This window comes from Rhopilema esculentum, chromosome 13, assembly GCF_057945365.1.
Source record: "Rhopilema esculentum isolate cy_ngs chromosome 13, ASM5794536v1, whole genome shotgun sequence".
NCBI lineage: Eukaryota > Metazoa > Cnidaria > Scyphozoa > Rhizostomeae > Rhizostomatidae > Rhopilema > Rhopilema esculentum.
In genome coordinates this window covers 1938349-1949572 of record NC_142827.1, presented here as the reverse complement: position 1 = coordinate 1949572, position 11224 = coordinate 1938349, and the positions used below count along the sequence as shown (strand labels likewise).

At 37.6% G+C, this 11224-nt stretch overlaps 2 protein-coding genes across 3 annotated transcripts in view; one reads left to right on the top strand and one right to left on the bottom strand.

Moving 5' to 3' along the window:
* LOC135692171 (uncharacterized) overlaps positions 1-2664 on the bottom strand; it is a 9017-nt gene extending 6353 nt beyond the window's left edge. Inside the window, exon 1 of the mRNA XM_065210231.2 lies at positions 1667-2664. The gene's annotated coding sequence lies outside the window, so the exon portion shown is untranslated. The remainder of the gene's footprint in view (positions 1-1666) is intronic.
* The window catches only part of LOC135692043 (thioredoxin domain-containing protein 11), a 25685-nt gene extending 14461 nt beyond the window's left edge, over positions 1-11224 (top strand). For both annotated transcript variants that reach the window (XM_065210059.2, XM_089112237.1), the window contains exons 8-14: positions 5079-5213; positions 5550-6416; positions 7382-7436; positions 8339-8484; positions 8868-8980; positions 9725-9805; positions 10243-11224. In XM_065210059.2, the coding sequence (XP_065066131.2) occupies positions 5079-5213; positions 5550-6416; positions 7382-7436; positions 8339-8484; positions 8868-8980; positions 9725-9805; positions 10243-10372 (1527 nt within the window). In that variant the 3' untranslated portion in view covers positions 10373-11224. The remainder of the gene's footprint in view (positions 1-5078; positions 5214-5549; positions 6417-7381; positions 7437-8338; positions 8485-8867; positions 8981-9724; positions 9806-10242) is intronic.

Below are 11224 nucleotides of genomic sequence, written 5' to 3'. Positions count from 1 at the left end.
CTTAAGATGCTTCAAAAGGTATACACTCTAACGAAAGGTGTAGGGCTATGTGCTCATGGGGGCTGAGCCCCACTTGTCAATCACGAAAGTAAATATCCACTTCTCTTTCCTATTGCTTTTTGACAAATTTACACGAGGGCCCCCTTGTTTTTTTATAGCACCCTTTCTGTGTTCCAGAGATCTACGTGAGGACTTACGTCAGAAAATACACTAAAGGAAAAAATTCGCCAAAAAACTGTTCACACCAACGGTCTTTGATTGGAAGGGCTTGGAATGCAGTGGGGCATAGCATTTCACCCGTGCCCTCAACCCACGCTTAATGCTCGTCTTTTCACAAATCCCTTTGGCATACCACTATACCCAGTTGTGTAGTGCTATCAAAATAACAGAAGGGGGGGCTCTTGCCCAAAATGTTGCGAAAAACAATAGCAAAAGTAGAGATTTGCCAATTTTCGGCATCAACAAGGGGGCTCGGCCCACCTGGGAGGGCATTTTTTAACATATAAAGTAGTGGGAAAATACCCCACCAGCCCCTTTCATTGCCCCACCAGTGGAATATGTTTGCCCCACCACTTAAGTGCCCTTATGATTCGGTGACTTTTTTACTTTTTACTTTATTTGAGATATTTGTGGATGAAATCTTTATTGAACAGGTTTCAAATCTCAGTTCATTTTTTCCCTGGAACTGTTGCTTCTATATGTGATTCTCCTTCTAATTCACAAAGTCTATTTTTGAAAGCCTGTTTATCTGTAAATTCTTCCTTTATCTATATGCCCTTTTCTCAAATGCCCCACCAGTGGAAAATTCTTAAAAAATGCCCTGCCCCCTGAGCCCCCCTTGTTCTACACCCCTGACTATACCCCCAGCTATAGGATCCCTTTGGCATACCACTACCCCAAGCAAAGATGCCTACACTACCTACAGAAGCCAATTATTTTTTCTCGCCGATATCAAAAACATGCCGCATAAATCTTGTTGTTGGCAAGTTTCAATGTAACAATGACCGTGGGGCACATCACTCAACAAAAACTTTGTACGCCTTTGGCAAAAATTCTTATGGTTTCAATAAAATTTCACAAAAAACACTTTATACTGTATTGTTATAAAAACAATTTGGTACGCAAAAGAATGACAACGACAGTCATATTTTTCAACAAGATCAAACCTTTCGCAATAATTAATAATATTAATAATTTCGTAATAAGGGCACGTTTTCCAGACTCGCCTTGCTAACGTTTTTCGTTTATGGCACCACGTTAAAAGAGAAAACTTATTTCTGCTTATTCATCCTATACTTTTTCCAATTGTCTTTATTGTATTTACCCGATGTTTGAAATCAGACTCTATAAATCGAAGAAAAAACGCACGATAGTTCCCTTATTCAAAGGGGCAGTTCGTTTCAAAGCAAAAATTGATAGTAACTAATCTTTAATGAGACGAAAGATGTTATCATCAATTAAACGCGAACATTTTTATAGTCGAGTCCTTAAAATGAAATTTAAAAGGCCGATTTTTAATTCTCTAAAGTCTTATATAGTTTCGAAAATGACCCTTGTTTCCGATTTGTGTTAAACTGAAAACACACGAAAATTGAATACTAGATAATGGAATGTTTTGCATCCTTATATAAAGCAATAACGGTGCAAATTAAAGTCGTCAAAGTACCTGTCAGCAATCGCCCGTTGGTTTTCTGCTCTCGGACTTGCGATCTTCTTCAGCTCTTTCGATGGCAGATCTACACGCGTATTTTGAAAGGCGTACGTCTATCTATCCTGCAGCAAATGACGTTTGTGTCAGCTTGTTTATATTCGAATGTTTAAGCGGGAGACGTGTTCCGATCGACAGGCGATCGCGTTCCTCAGGCTTGCTTCGATCTCAAAGTAAATCCGAAACCGATGTTAAATGGGAATCGGCTCTCATAGGAAATTAGCATAACAAAAGTAACAATGGCCGTCTCCGCCATTTGACGATTTAATTGTTCGTGAAATTCAATAGGAATTGGAGGAAAGCCTCAAAGGATTATCGGTTTGCAAAGCGCCTTGAACAAAAGCCAGAGCCTGTTTCAATTTCCACAATAACACTCAACCCGCCTGGATCAAATTCCTTTTGTGTTGAAATAGGCCAAAAAGTGGTATGACCGTTAAAAATCATTTAGCGTTGGTTTCCTTTCACCCTATATGCTCAACAAAAACGCCATCTTAAAATTTTCTCTAATCCGTATTAGGCAAATGTTTTAATTGGCTCGAAGCCCTTTTTTTAGGGTGGCATTTCATAGATTTTTAAAGTAGACAAATCCTTTCAATACAGTATCGTTCTAGAGCCAATTATCAGCTCACAAACACGTATATATTCCCAACTTCAATTGAAATATCCGATGTTATAATGCAAAAATTGTTTTGTGAAATCATAATGTAATTTCTGCAAACATTTCGGCGTTGTATTTCTTGTCTTTACATAATCAGTCAAATTGAGAGTCAGTTTCAATTTTCAAAATGAAAGCACAAAAATTCCATCATTGGCCCTTCGGTAGTATCCAACCCTGCTTAAAGGCATTTGACATGCATAGGTACAGTGAATCCAAGAATAACTTAGGCCAAATTGATCAGAGCATGCGCGCATTGAAGTACATTGAAAATTGCTCACGTGAAACCAGCTCGGGGGGGGGGGGGTAAACTAAGCCTAATTTTTGACGGGGACGTGCCATTTTGGTTAACATTTTGGACCCATAATTCCGCAAATGTCTGAAATAATGTGACCCATAATTCCGCAAACATGCTTAAAATTATACCAATAATTCTGCATGTTTCTTCAAATGGTACCCATAGTTCCGCACATATTTCAAAAAGTGATACTGATAATTCCACACTTTTCAGAAAAAATTACCCCTAAATAATTGCACGTCCCCGTACCTTCAAACATGTTAAGGTACCCCTCCCCCGAGGAAACCAGTGTGTGCTGCTTTGGAATTCCACCGCTTTGCAGATGAGCGTTAAATGTTCCATGTTTTTTCTCTGTGTGCAATTTGATTGGGCAACCGCTGGTGGTCTAATGGCTGTAAACCACTTTAACCTGTGTCAAATGACTTTAAAATGATTTGTTTTTTTTGAAAAATTTTTTAATCATCACTGGTATATTCTTTCCTTATGAAAAATACTGTTTACCTTTCTGCCATAAAGTGCTCTAGTTGTCACAAAGTCCTGATGATGATCGCAATATACATGAAATTCGGGGTAGCGACTTAAAACCGTCCTGTTCTTTACACCAAAACTTTACACGTTCTTTACACGGCTTTGCCCCTCGTTCCCCTTTTTGTATTAAAAACCACCCTTTGAGACTGACAGATGACAGAAATCATTTGATCCTTTCTTCTAGTAATGCTAAACTTTTAAAAAACGGATAGCTTTGCTGGTATAAAAAACTTTGCTGCCTTTTCCAGGACCATATAGCGACGATAGCAGGGTAGTGAATATCAAATGGATTCATTGCCTTGATAATTTGAAGCAAAATGGCGCTTTGTTGGTATTTAGTAAAATATAGAGCCCATAGGAGCTTGTGGAATCCCAACTGAACAATTGAACGTGTTTAATAGACGCTTGCTTTTACAATACCGCTAACAGCGAAGTGTCATAAATGCTTTGGGAGTTGCCAGATTCGATTGGTAGCATTGAATGCTGCTACACAGAACCCGAGTGTCAATGAATGCGGCTAGGGTGCGTGTTGTTATGGCATGAACATCGCTTTATCTTGTGCTGAGTTCAAATCCTTACTGGATAACGGGATTGTATATTGTTGCTAAGTGTTTTCAGGCAAACGTATTCCTGATATATTGAGCCCCGTATTCAATTTTTCCATAACCCCCTCCCCCAGGGGTCTACCCATATATTTAGGATAGGTTTGCTAAGGCTTATGTATGTGCAAGCCATCAACCAAAAAATTTAATTTCTCGCATAAAAATTGACACAAAAATTAAGTTTCTTCCCCCTGCACAAGTAAATTTGAATTTTTCCAAAAATTGGTTACCTTTCTCATATTCAAGGCACCAAAAAGTGCGAAAGTTCAGTGAATACAGACGGACGGACATATGTGTAAATAAAAGAGAAGTTTGTATACAAGCTTTTGTGAATGAGCAACATTTTAGCTCAAAAATATCTAATAAAAAGATCAGTTGTCTGTGGCGAAAAGTTTGCGTACAAAATAAATTTTTAATCTGTTTCAATCTCGGCGCATTGAGTGTGCCTTGTCTCATTTTTCCAGGCCCGTCGGAACCGGGGGGAGGCTGGGGGGCTGGAGCCCCCCAATAATTGTCAAACTGCAGAATATTTCCTTTATAACAGTGTACTGGATGAGTAGGAAAACAATGGGCAGCCCCCCCCCCTCTAAATGAATTTCTTCCGACGGCACTGTTTTCACATCCACTTCTGCAGTCAGGGCCTCACAGTATTTTCCAACATATCACAGTATTTTCCAACATATCACAGTATTTTCCAACATATCACAGGATTTTCCGACGGTATACCAGATTTGCCGACGGTAGACCAGGTTTGCCGAAGGTAGACCAGATTTGCCGACAATATTTTTTCCAGGAGGGGGGGGGGGTTGTGACGCCCCCACGCCCCCCATCCCTACGGGCCTGTCTGCAGTATTCGTTTGTAGATCTTCATGTTACCGTGGCCTTTCATTATTTGCGTATAAATCATCTTTTTTATTTACAGCTATTTGATATCTTCGATTTTATTTAATTTTTTCTTACATCCTTTCTTGATCCTTTCATGCAACAAAATTTAAGTTACAGAATAACCTGCTGCTCTAAAAAAGCCCTCCAGCCCGCAAATCTTATTGATTTTCTCCGACAATTTTTTAAGTTTAGACTTTAGAATTAGATTTCCAAAAATTCTTTGAAGCCCACACCGTGCTACATTTCCACATTATCGGAATGGAATTCCTTCAACGAGTTCCTTAAACCACAAGAATCTTTTGTAAAACAAAAGCCGAAACCTTGTTTTTCCAAATATACATTGTTACCTTATCGTATTCACAACTGAATTCAAAGACTGAAAGCTATCTTATTTCTTTTTAGTTTGTCACAAAGCTGTCCCCAAGCATGGCTACAATGGACCACCATATTGCACATCTAAAACGAGGTCCTGCATTGCTTTTATTCTTGTCACAGAAAGGAGGCAGCTCAAAGCGGTCTCCAGAAGTACTCCGAGAGGTTTGTATCAAAAAAATTTTCGCTCTTAATTTTTGTCTCGACTCTAATTCTACCTTGAAACGTTTAAGCAAAGAGTTTTTCTATATTTTCGGCCATTTTTATTGAAGTTCATACTTTAAGAAAATAATATACACAAAGTAAAATTAAATTGATTTTGATGTGAGGTCAAGAGATTTCGCAAAGACGTACGAGGTATCCAAGTAACAAAATATCCCTCACTCTTTGATGAGATAATACACATTGGGCAATATCGTGCGAAATTATTCGTAATGCTAGCGATAATTGACTTGTCCTGGAAATACTTCTCCTAAAAATGTCTTCTCATTTTTGTTGCAGTATCGCCGTTTAGCTGCAGTTTATCACAATTGCAGTGCAGACTCTTTCCTGCCTCCAACCCTGAGTTCGTCTTTCATCAACACAAGACCTAACCGACGAAAAAACCCTGAGATGTGTATCTCTCTTTTTAGACAATATAGCAAACATTTATGTGACATCTGCCAGTATCCCTTAGCAGATTGTAGGCCTCGTGAACAGAAACTGGCAAGCTTTGAACATTTATGGAATCATCCAGTGCATATAGAAGATATTAGCATAAGAACGAATTCGTGCCGCTGTCTTCGTCGGCATTACCAGAACATTTGCGACTACAACTCATTATGCTGTGTTGAAATTGGTGATTCAAAAGGCAACTCTGCGACCGATTTTCTAGAGAAAGTTCAGATAGAGAGCAAGGAAAGAAAAGATGCGATAGCACGGGACCTCAAGAGTTTAAATGATAGTTCAAACAGTAAAGTAGCATTAAATGAAGGACTGGATACGCTTGTTGATGCTTTCAAGACATTACTAGATGTTGTTTCCGAAAGCAACGATGAAATAATGGCTAAACTGCAGGGAAACAGCTTTTTCAGTCGTAAACTGTTTCACAAAAACTTTGAAGAAGCAGTAAAGACCGGACAACAGGAATTACGAAAGTTGAGAGCGAAAACAAAATCACACGAAGAAGAACGAAAAAATAGGTTTTCAGATATTGTGTCACCGAGGAATTTTTCATTTTCTGATTTCAATGGATTGAGATGTAAAACTAACAAAACAGTTAATTTCTTTTACTTGGACATTGATAGACACGAGAAGATGGTCAGGGATCTAGGGATATTTGAGAATGCATTACGGCCACAAATGGTTTTAACTTTGGTTGATGTAAAGGTGGGTAGTCAGCGCTTAGTTCGATTTGCTTAAATTTTCACTTTGGATTGCGAAGATTAAGGGGGGCTTGTGGATGTATTGTAATGCTTGCTCAGACGTGAAGTGCCCCTCATCCAAGCACCATATCAATACGGCCTGAAAGTTCTAGGACCGGTCTATGTGAAATTTCTAGAATTTCTGTACCTAGGTATTGACTGTAGCGATTTTTCAGCAATACACAGACAAATTGATTCTAGAAGGTAGATATCGAGTTCTGGTCCTTCTGAATTTGAACTGTGCTGCACTTATGTATAAAAAAAGAACATTCTACCCCATAGAATTGATGCTACAGCAGAGATTATAGGTCCTTTAATGTTTTTCATGATTTGCACCTTGGACCAGTTTTCTGATCAAAACAGTTTTCCCCACGCCCTTATGATTATCCATGCAATGCATGGAAGAAAAAACATTACTAACAATTCCGATCTTCTTTCTTACCTTTCACAAGACAAATATATCTTAATTTTTCATAGAAAAATTTCAATTAATCTGTTTAATTTGTGTAGATTCATCATTTCTAAAAAAAGGTTTATCTATGATTTTGTTGTGCAGTATTTGGTAGATATGAGATATTCAGTCACTCCTAACAGATGGTGATTCTCGTAGGGCTTTCCTGCCCCAAAGATAGCCCATTAATCTCTCAAATCACTTGAGTCGTGGGCCCATGTCTAATTTTCCTTGTAATTTATTTGGATTTTAACGCGATGAAGTTATTATCTTTACCAAAAGCGCGCTTTCCAAAGAGCCTAGGAGTCGATTTTCAAGTGAGAAACGGCTGTCCTTTGGCAAAATTCTCGCACGCTTTCTCTACCATATGCAGTGTCCATTTCTAATTCAATTTGTAGCCATGAGAATTTGAGGAATCCCTAAAGGCTTAACCTTATCATATGTTTAACGTTGCTCAATTGTTATCCCTTTTATTGTAGAATGAAGCTACTTACGTTTTTAACAAGAGCTTTGCCCTGTCTTACAACAACGTTGGTGAGTCCCCTATTTTTACTCTTTAGACTCTAAGCTTCTCTAATGCAGCTCTTAATTTATTTGTGCTATAAAACTCGTCCCCCGTCAAATAAAGCGCTTGAATGACCTACAATGCCTGCCAAAAGTACTTGGAACACCCAGCAATTCACACTGCATTTGATATCTTTCATTCCTTTCATGGAGAAAAATTACTACTTCCGCCCCCTTCCCCCTAAAACAATGTTGATAGTTTAGCGAAATATCATAAAAGAAGCGCAAAGGAAAGTGTTTCCTAATGTCGTAACCCGTTTGATAGTAAACCAACATTGTTCTGTAAGGGAGAGGGGGATGATTGATTTTGACCTTGGAAACCGACATCAGTGTTCCAAGACTCTTGGCAGGCACTGTACATCAGATTACGGAAACTTCCATGATATTCAGAATAATTTCTCTGCAATTCTATTTCCTTGAAAACCAGAGTCCTTAAATTTTTAATTTTTAATTTTTATTTTTAAATTTATTTTTAAATTTAAATTAAATTTTTAAAAACCCTTAAATTATGTTTATTGTGCATGAAATACATGATTAAGGGGTGTTAATAAATGGAAATGGGTATGCAAAATTTCTGAAAATGGAGTTTACCCTCCCCCCTACAATTTTGTCTGAGAACCACATTGTATCATTATATTCCCCGTGTCTTGCTGCATCTTCTAACATGATTCATTTTTTGGTGCATCCATAAAAATGATGCATGGTCGATAGGATTAAGCTAGAGAATATCAAAGGGGATTTCCTGAAATAAAATTTTACAAAAAATATTTGATATGCTAACTTTAAGCTTATCTTATTACTTCTTTTTCCTCTATTATGTACCACTTACATTTTCATTCTGGCAATCTACAAAACTTCCTTTTTATATCTAGTAAACTTTATCACAAATTATACAAACGGAAAACTGAAAAGGATACTGCGATCGAGTGATGACATCAGAGACTGCCCTGGAGTTGGAGCATGCATACATGAAGTAACGACGAATTCGTTTGATGACATAGTCCTAGATAACTCTGTTGTAAGTAAAGAGTATTTTTGATTTCATCATTTTTATGTTCAACAACTTAAAAACATTAAGAAACGGATACCTACTATGAACGAACTGAACACAAAATACAAAGCCATTAGCTCATAGATTGCGTTTCAGGTCTTTGTCGTCTTTAATTCTAACGTATTCCATGAAGAATTTTGTGAAATAGTTACCCTCTATAATACCCTTTAAATCAAACGCTTTGAATCAATGCACTACAAAGTGATCTTTCAGTTGAAATGAATTGATAATCGAAACAGACAATGCAATTTATTTAGATACTTGACTTTAGGTAGGCAGAAGATTCTTGTCTAACAAGACGAGCCATTCTGTTGAAAGAAGTCTTGGAATCACTTTTCTTTGTTTTACAGGATGTTTTTCTAATGTATTACGCACCGTGGTGTGGCTTTTGCAAGCATGCAGCTAAAAGCTTTCTTCAGCTTGCTAGACTGTTTCAAGGAATAGATACGCTACGATTCGCAAGGTTTGTTTACCTTGACATTACGTCATCAATTTGAAACTAGCTCCCAGACTCCCGCTCATTACATTTATTGCTGAAATTCTTTTCAATAGCAATATCGAATTCTGTTGAAGCAGTTGCCATGGTTGTTTAGATACCAAAGCCTACCACGAAGTAGATGATTATCTTTGACTGATTTTGTACGGAAACCACTCTGAAAACGAAAAGATTTATAGAACTTTGCCTCTAATGCTTTACGTTGACCAAATAAGATAGAAGGTGTGACTAACGTGTACTTTTTAATGGAACACCTTAAGAAACATACGCACGTATGAAGACATGGACAATAAGCATTGAAGTTCCCGATACCTCAAGGGACATAAAAATTTAAATATAATATTCCCCATAGATAGATAAGTTTTAATAATTTGCTGATGACCTGATTAAGCCTGAATCTCGGTGTAACAACTTAGAGCCGTTGTGTTCTATACACGAACATCGTATAAGTAAAGACAGATACATTTTTATCCATTTATCGTATATACAAATGTTCTAAGATTTAACCCTTCCTCATTCAGCAACACAAAGTAGCATGCAGCTTCCTTTGTTTGTGCACTCGTGTAGCAGGGTGGATTTTCTGAAAAATGAAATTTTATGCTTTTTCTAGCTTATAACTTTCCATGCATCGTTTTATCTTGCATATGTACAACTGTAACTGGTTTTGTAAGTTACAATATCTCACCCTATCCTTTCTCTCTTACCTCCTAGAATTGATGCTGATAAGAATGACTTGCCTTATCATTATGCTGTGGATGGTTTTCCTACTTTTATTCTTTTTCCAATTGGCAGGTGCGTAAATTTGTAAAATTAAACCTGGCTTTTTTATCAGTAATTTCCATTTCCTAGGCCTTTTTTAAGCTCTATTGAAAGTTGATAAAAACGGCATTTGACGATATGTGTTTCCCGCATATCTTAACTTACCGTGATGCTTTGCTGCAAACACAGCTAGCCATGATGCTTTGCTGCAAACTCAGCTAACAATGATGCTTTGCTCTCAGTTATGCTAACCATGATGCCTTGCTGTCAATGCAGCTAACCATGATGCTTTGCAAATTTTGTTCAGGCGCAATGCTTGCGACACCTAGTTTCTTTACTTGGGACAGTTTCTTATTTTACAGTTGCCAATTGCTTGGGACAATCATCATTTATCTAATTTCAATCCCCCTCTTTTACTGTCATTTAAGTATCCAATACATAATAAATCGAGTGTCTGTTATTTTTTGCAGGAAGTCTTACTCCCGTCCATACCCTGATAGCGAACCCATACGAGTGAACGAAATGAGAGACTTCTTAACAAATTATACAAGCTACAAGACAAGATCGAGTTTAGAATCGTTTTTAAGGAATGTAACCTAGAAATGAAATGTAGAATTTTTTAACCAAATAAAACTGTTTTCCACGGATATTCAGCCTAGCTCAAAATATGGTGAGATTTCGTGCATGTAATCCAAAACATTTTTATCTTGTACGTGCATGTGCCTAAACTTTGGATAAAGGCCAAGAGGTGGCCATGATTCTCCCCATATATGGACAGAAGCCAGCCAATAAGAAGGAAGACGGTCTTCATTGGCTATATTTCGGCGAATCAGGGTTTCCAAACGTCTGACGTGATCAAATCGTCCTACAGAGAAAGCGTTTTGTTTTTATGACAAATTGATACAAAAAACTATTTGGATGAAATGGCCTAGTATAAAAGGCGAAGTGCCGAAAAGATTAGGTCGTTTAGCTTCAATTTTAAAGGCTGTTGGTTCGATTTCAGGCCTGGCTTGTGAGTCTTGCGATCAACCGCTCTTCTCCTAACATAAACTGGTGGCCAGTTTCAAAACTAGATAGCGAGAAAGAAGACTTGCCACCATACGTCTTTGTGCTTTTTGGGCAGGCTTCTTTTATTATAGGAACGCCTCCTAACCTGAGGGTGGTACGAACGTACCTACTACCTCGCTTAAGTTTAGTGTATCACCCAACAACTCATGTTTTAACACAAATTATTTTGCCTGTAAACATGCAAACGGGGTTTCATTACCTTTTCGAGCTTTGCTGAACCTCTAATTAAACATTACAAAGCTATATTTTGATACAGTATATTTGTTAATCAAATAAATTGAGTTTGTATGTTGAGACGTGTAACAGATTCCTCGAAAACGTAAAATTTAGGTTGGAATTTTTCATTACAGAATGTACCTACAACAGATGCCCAAATAAAGACGA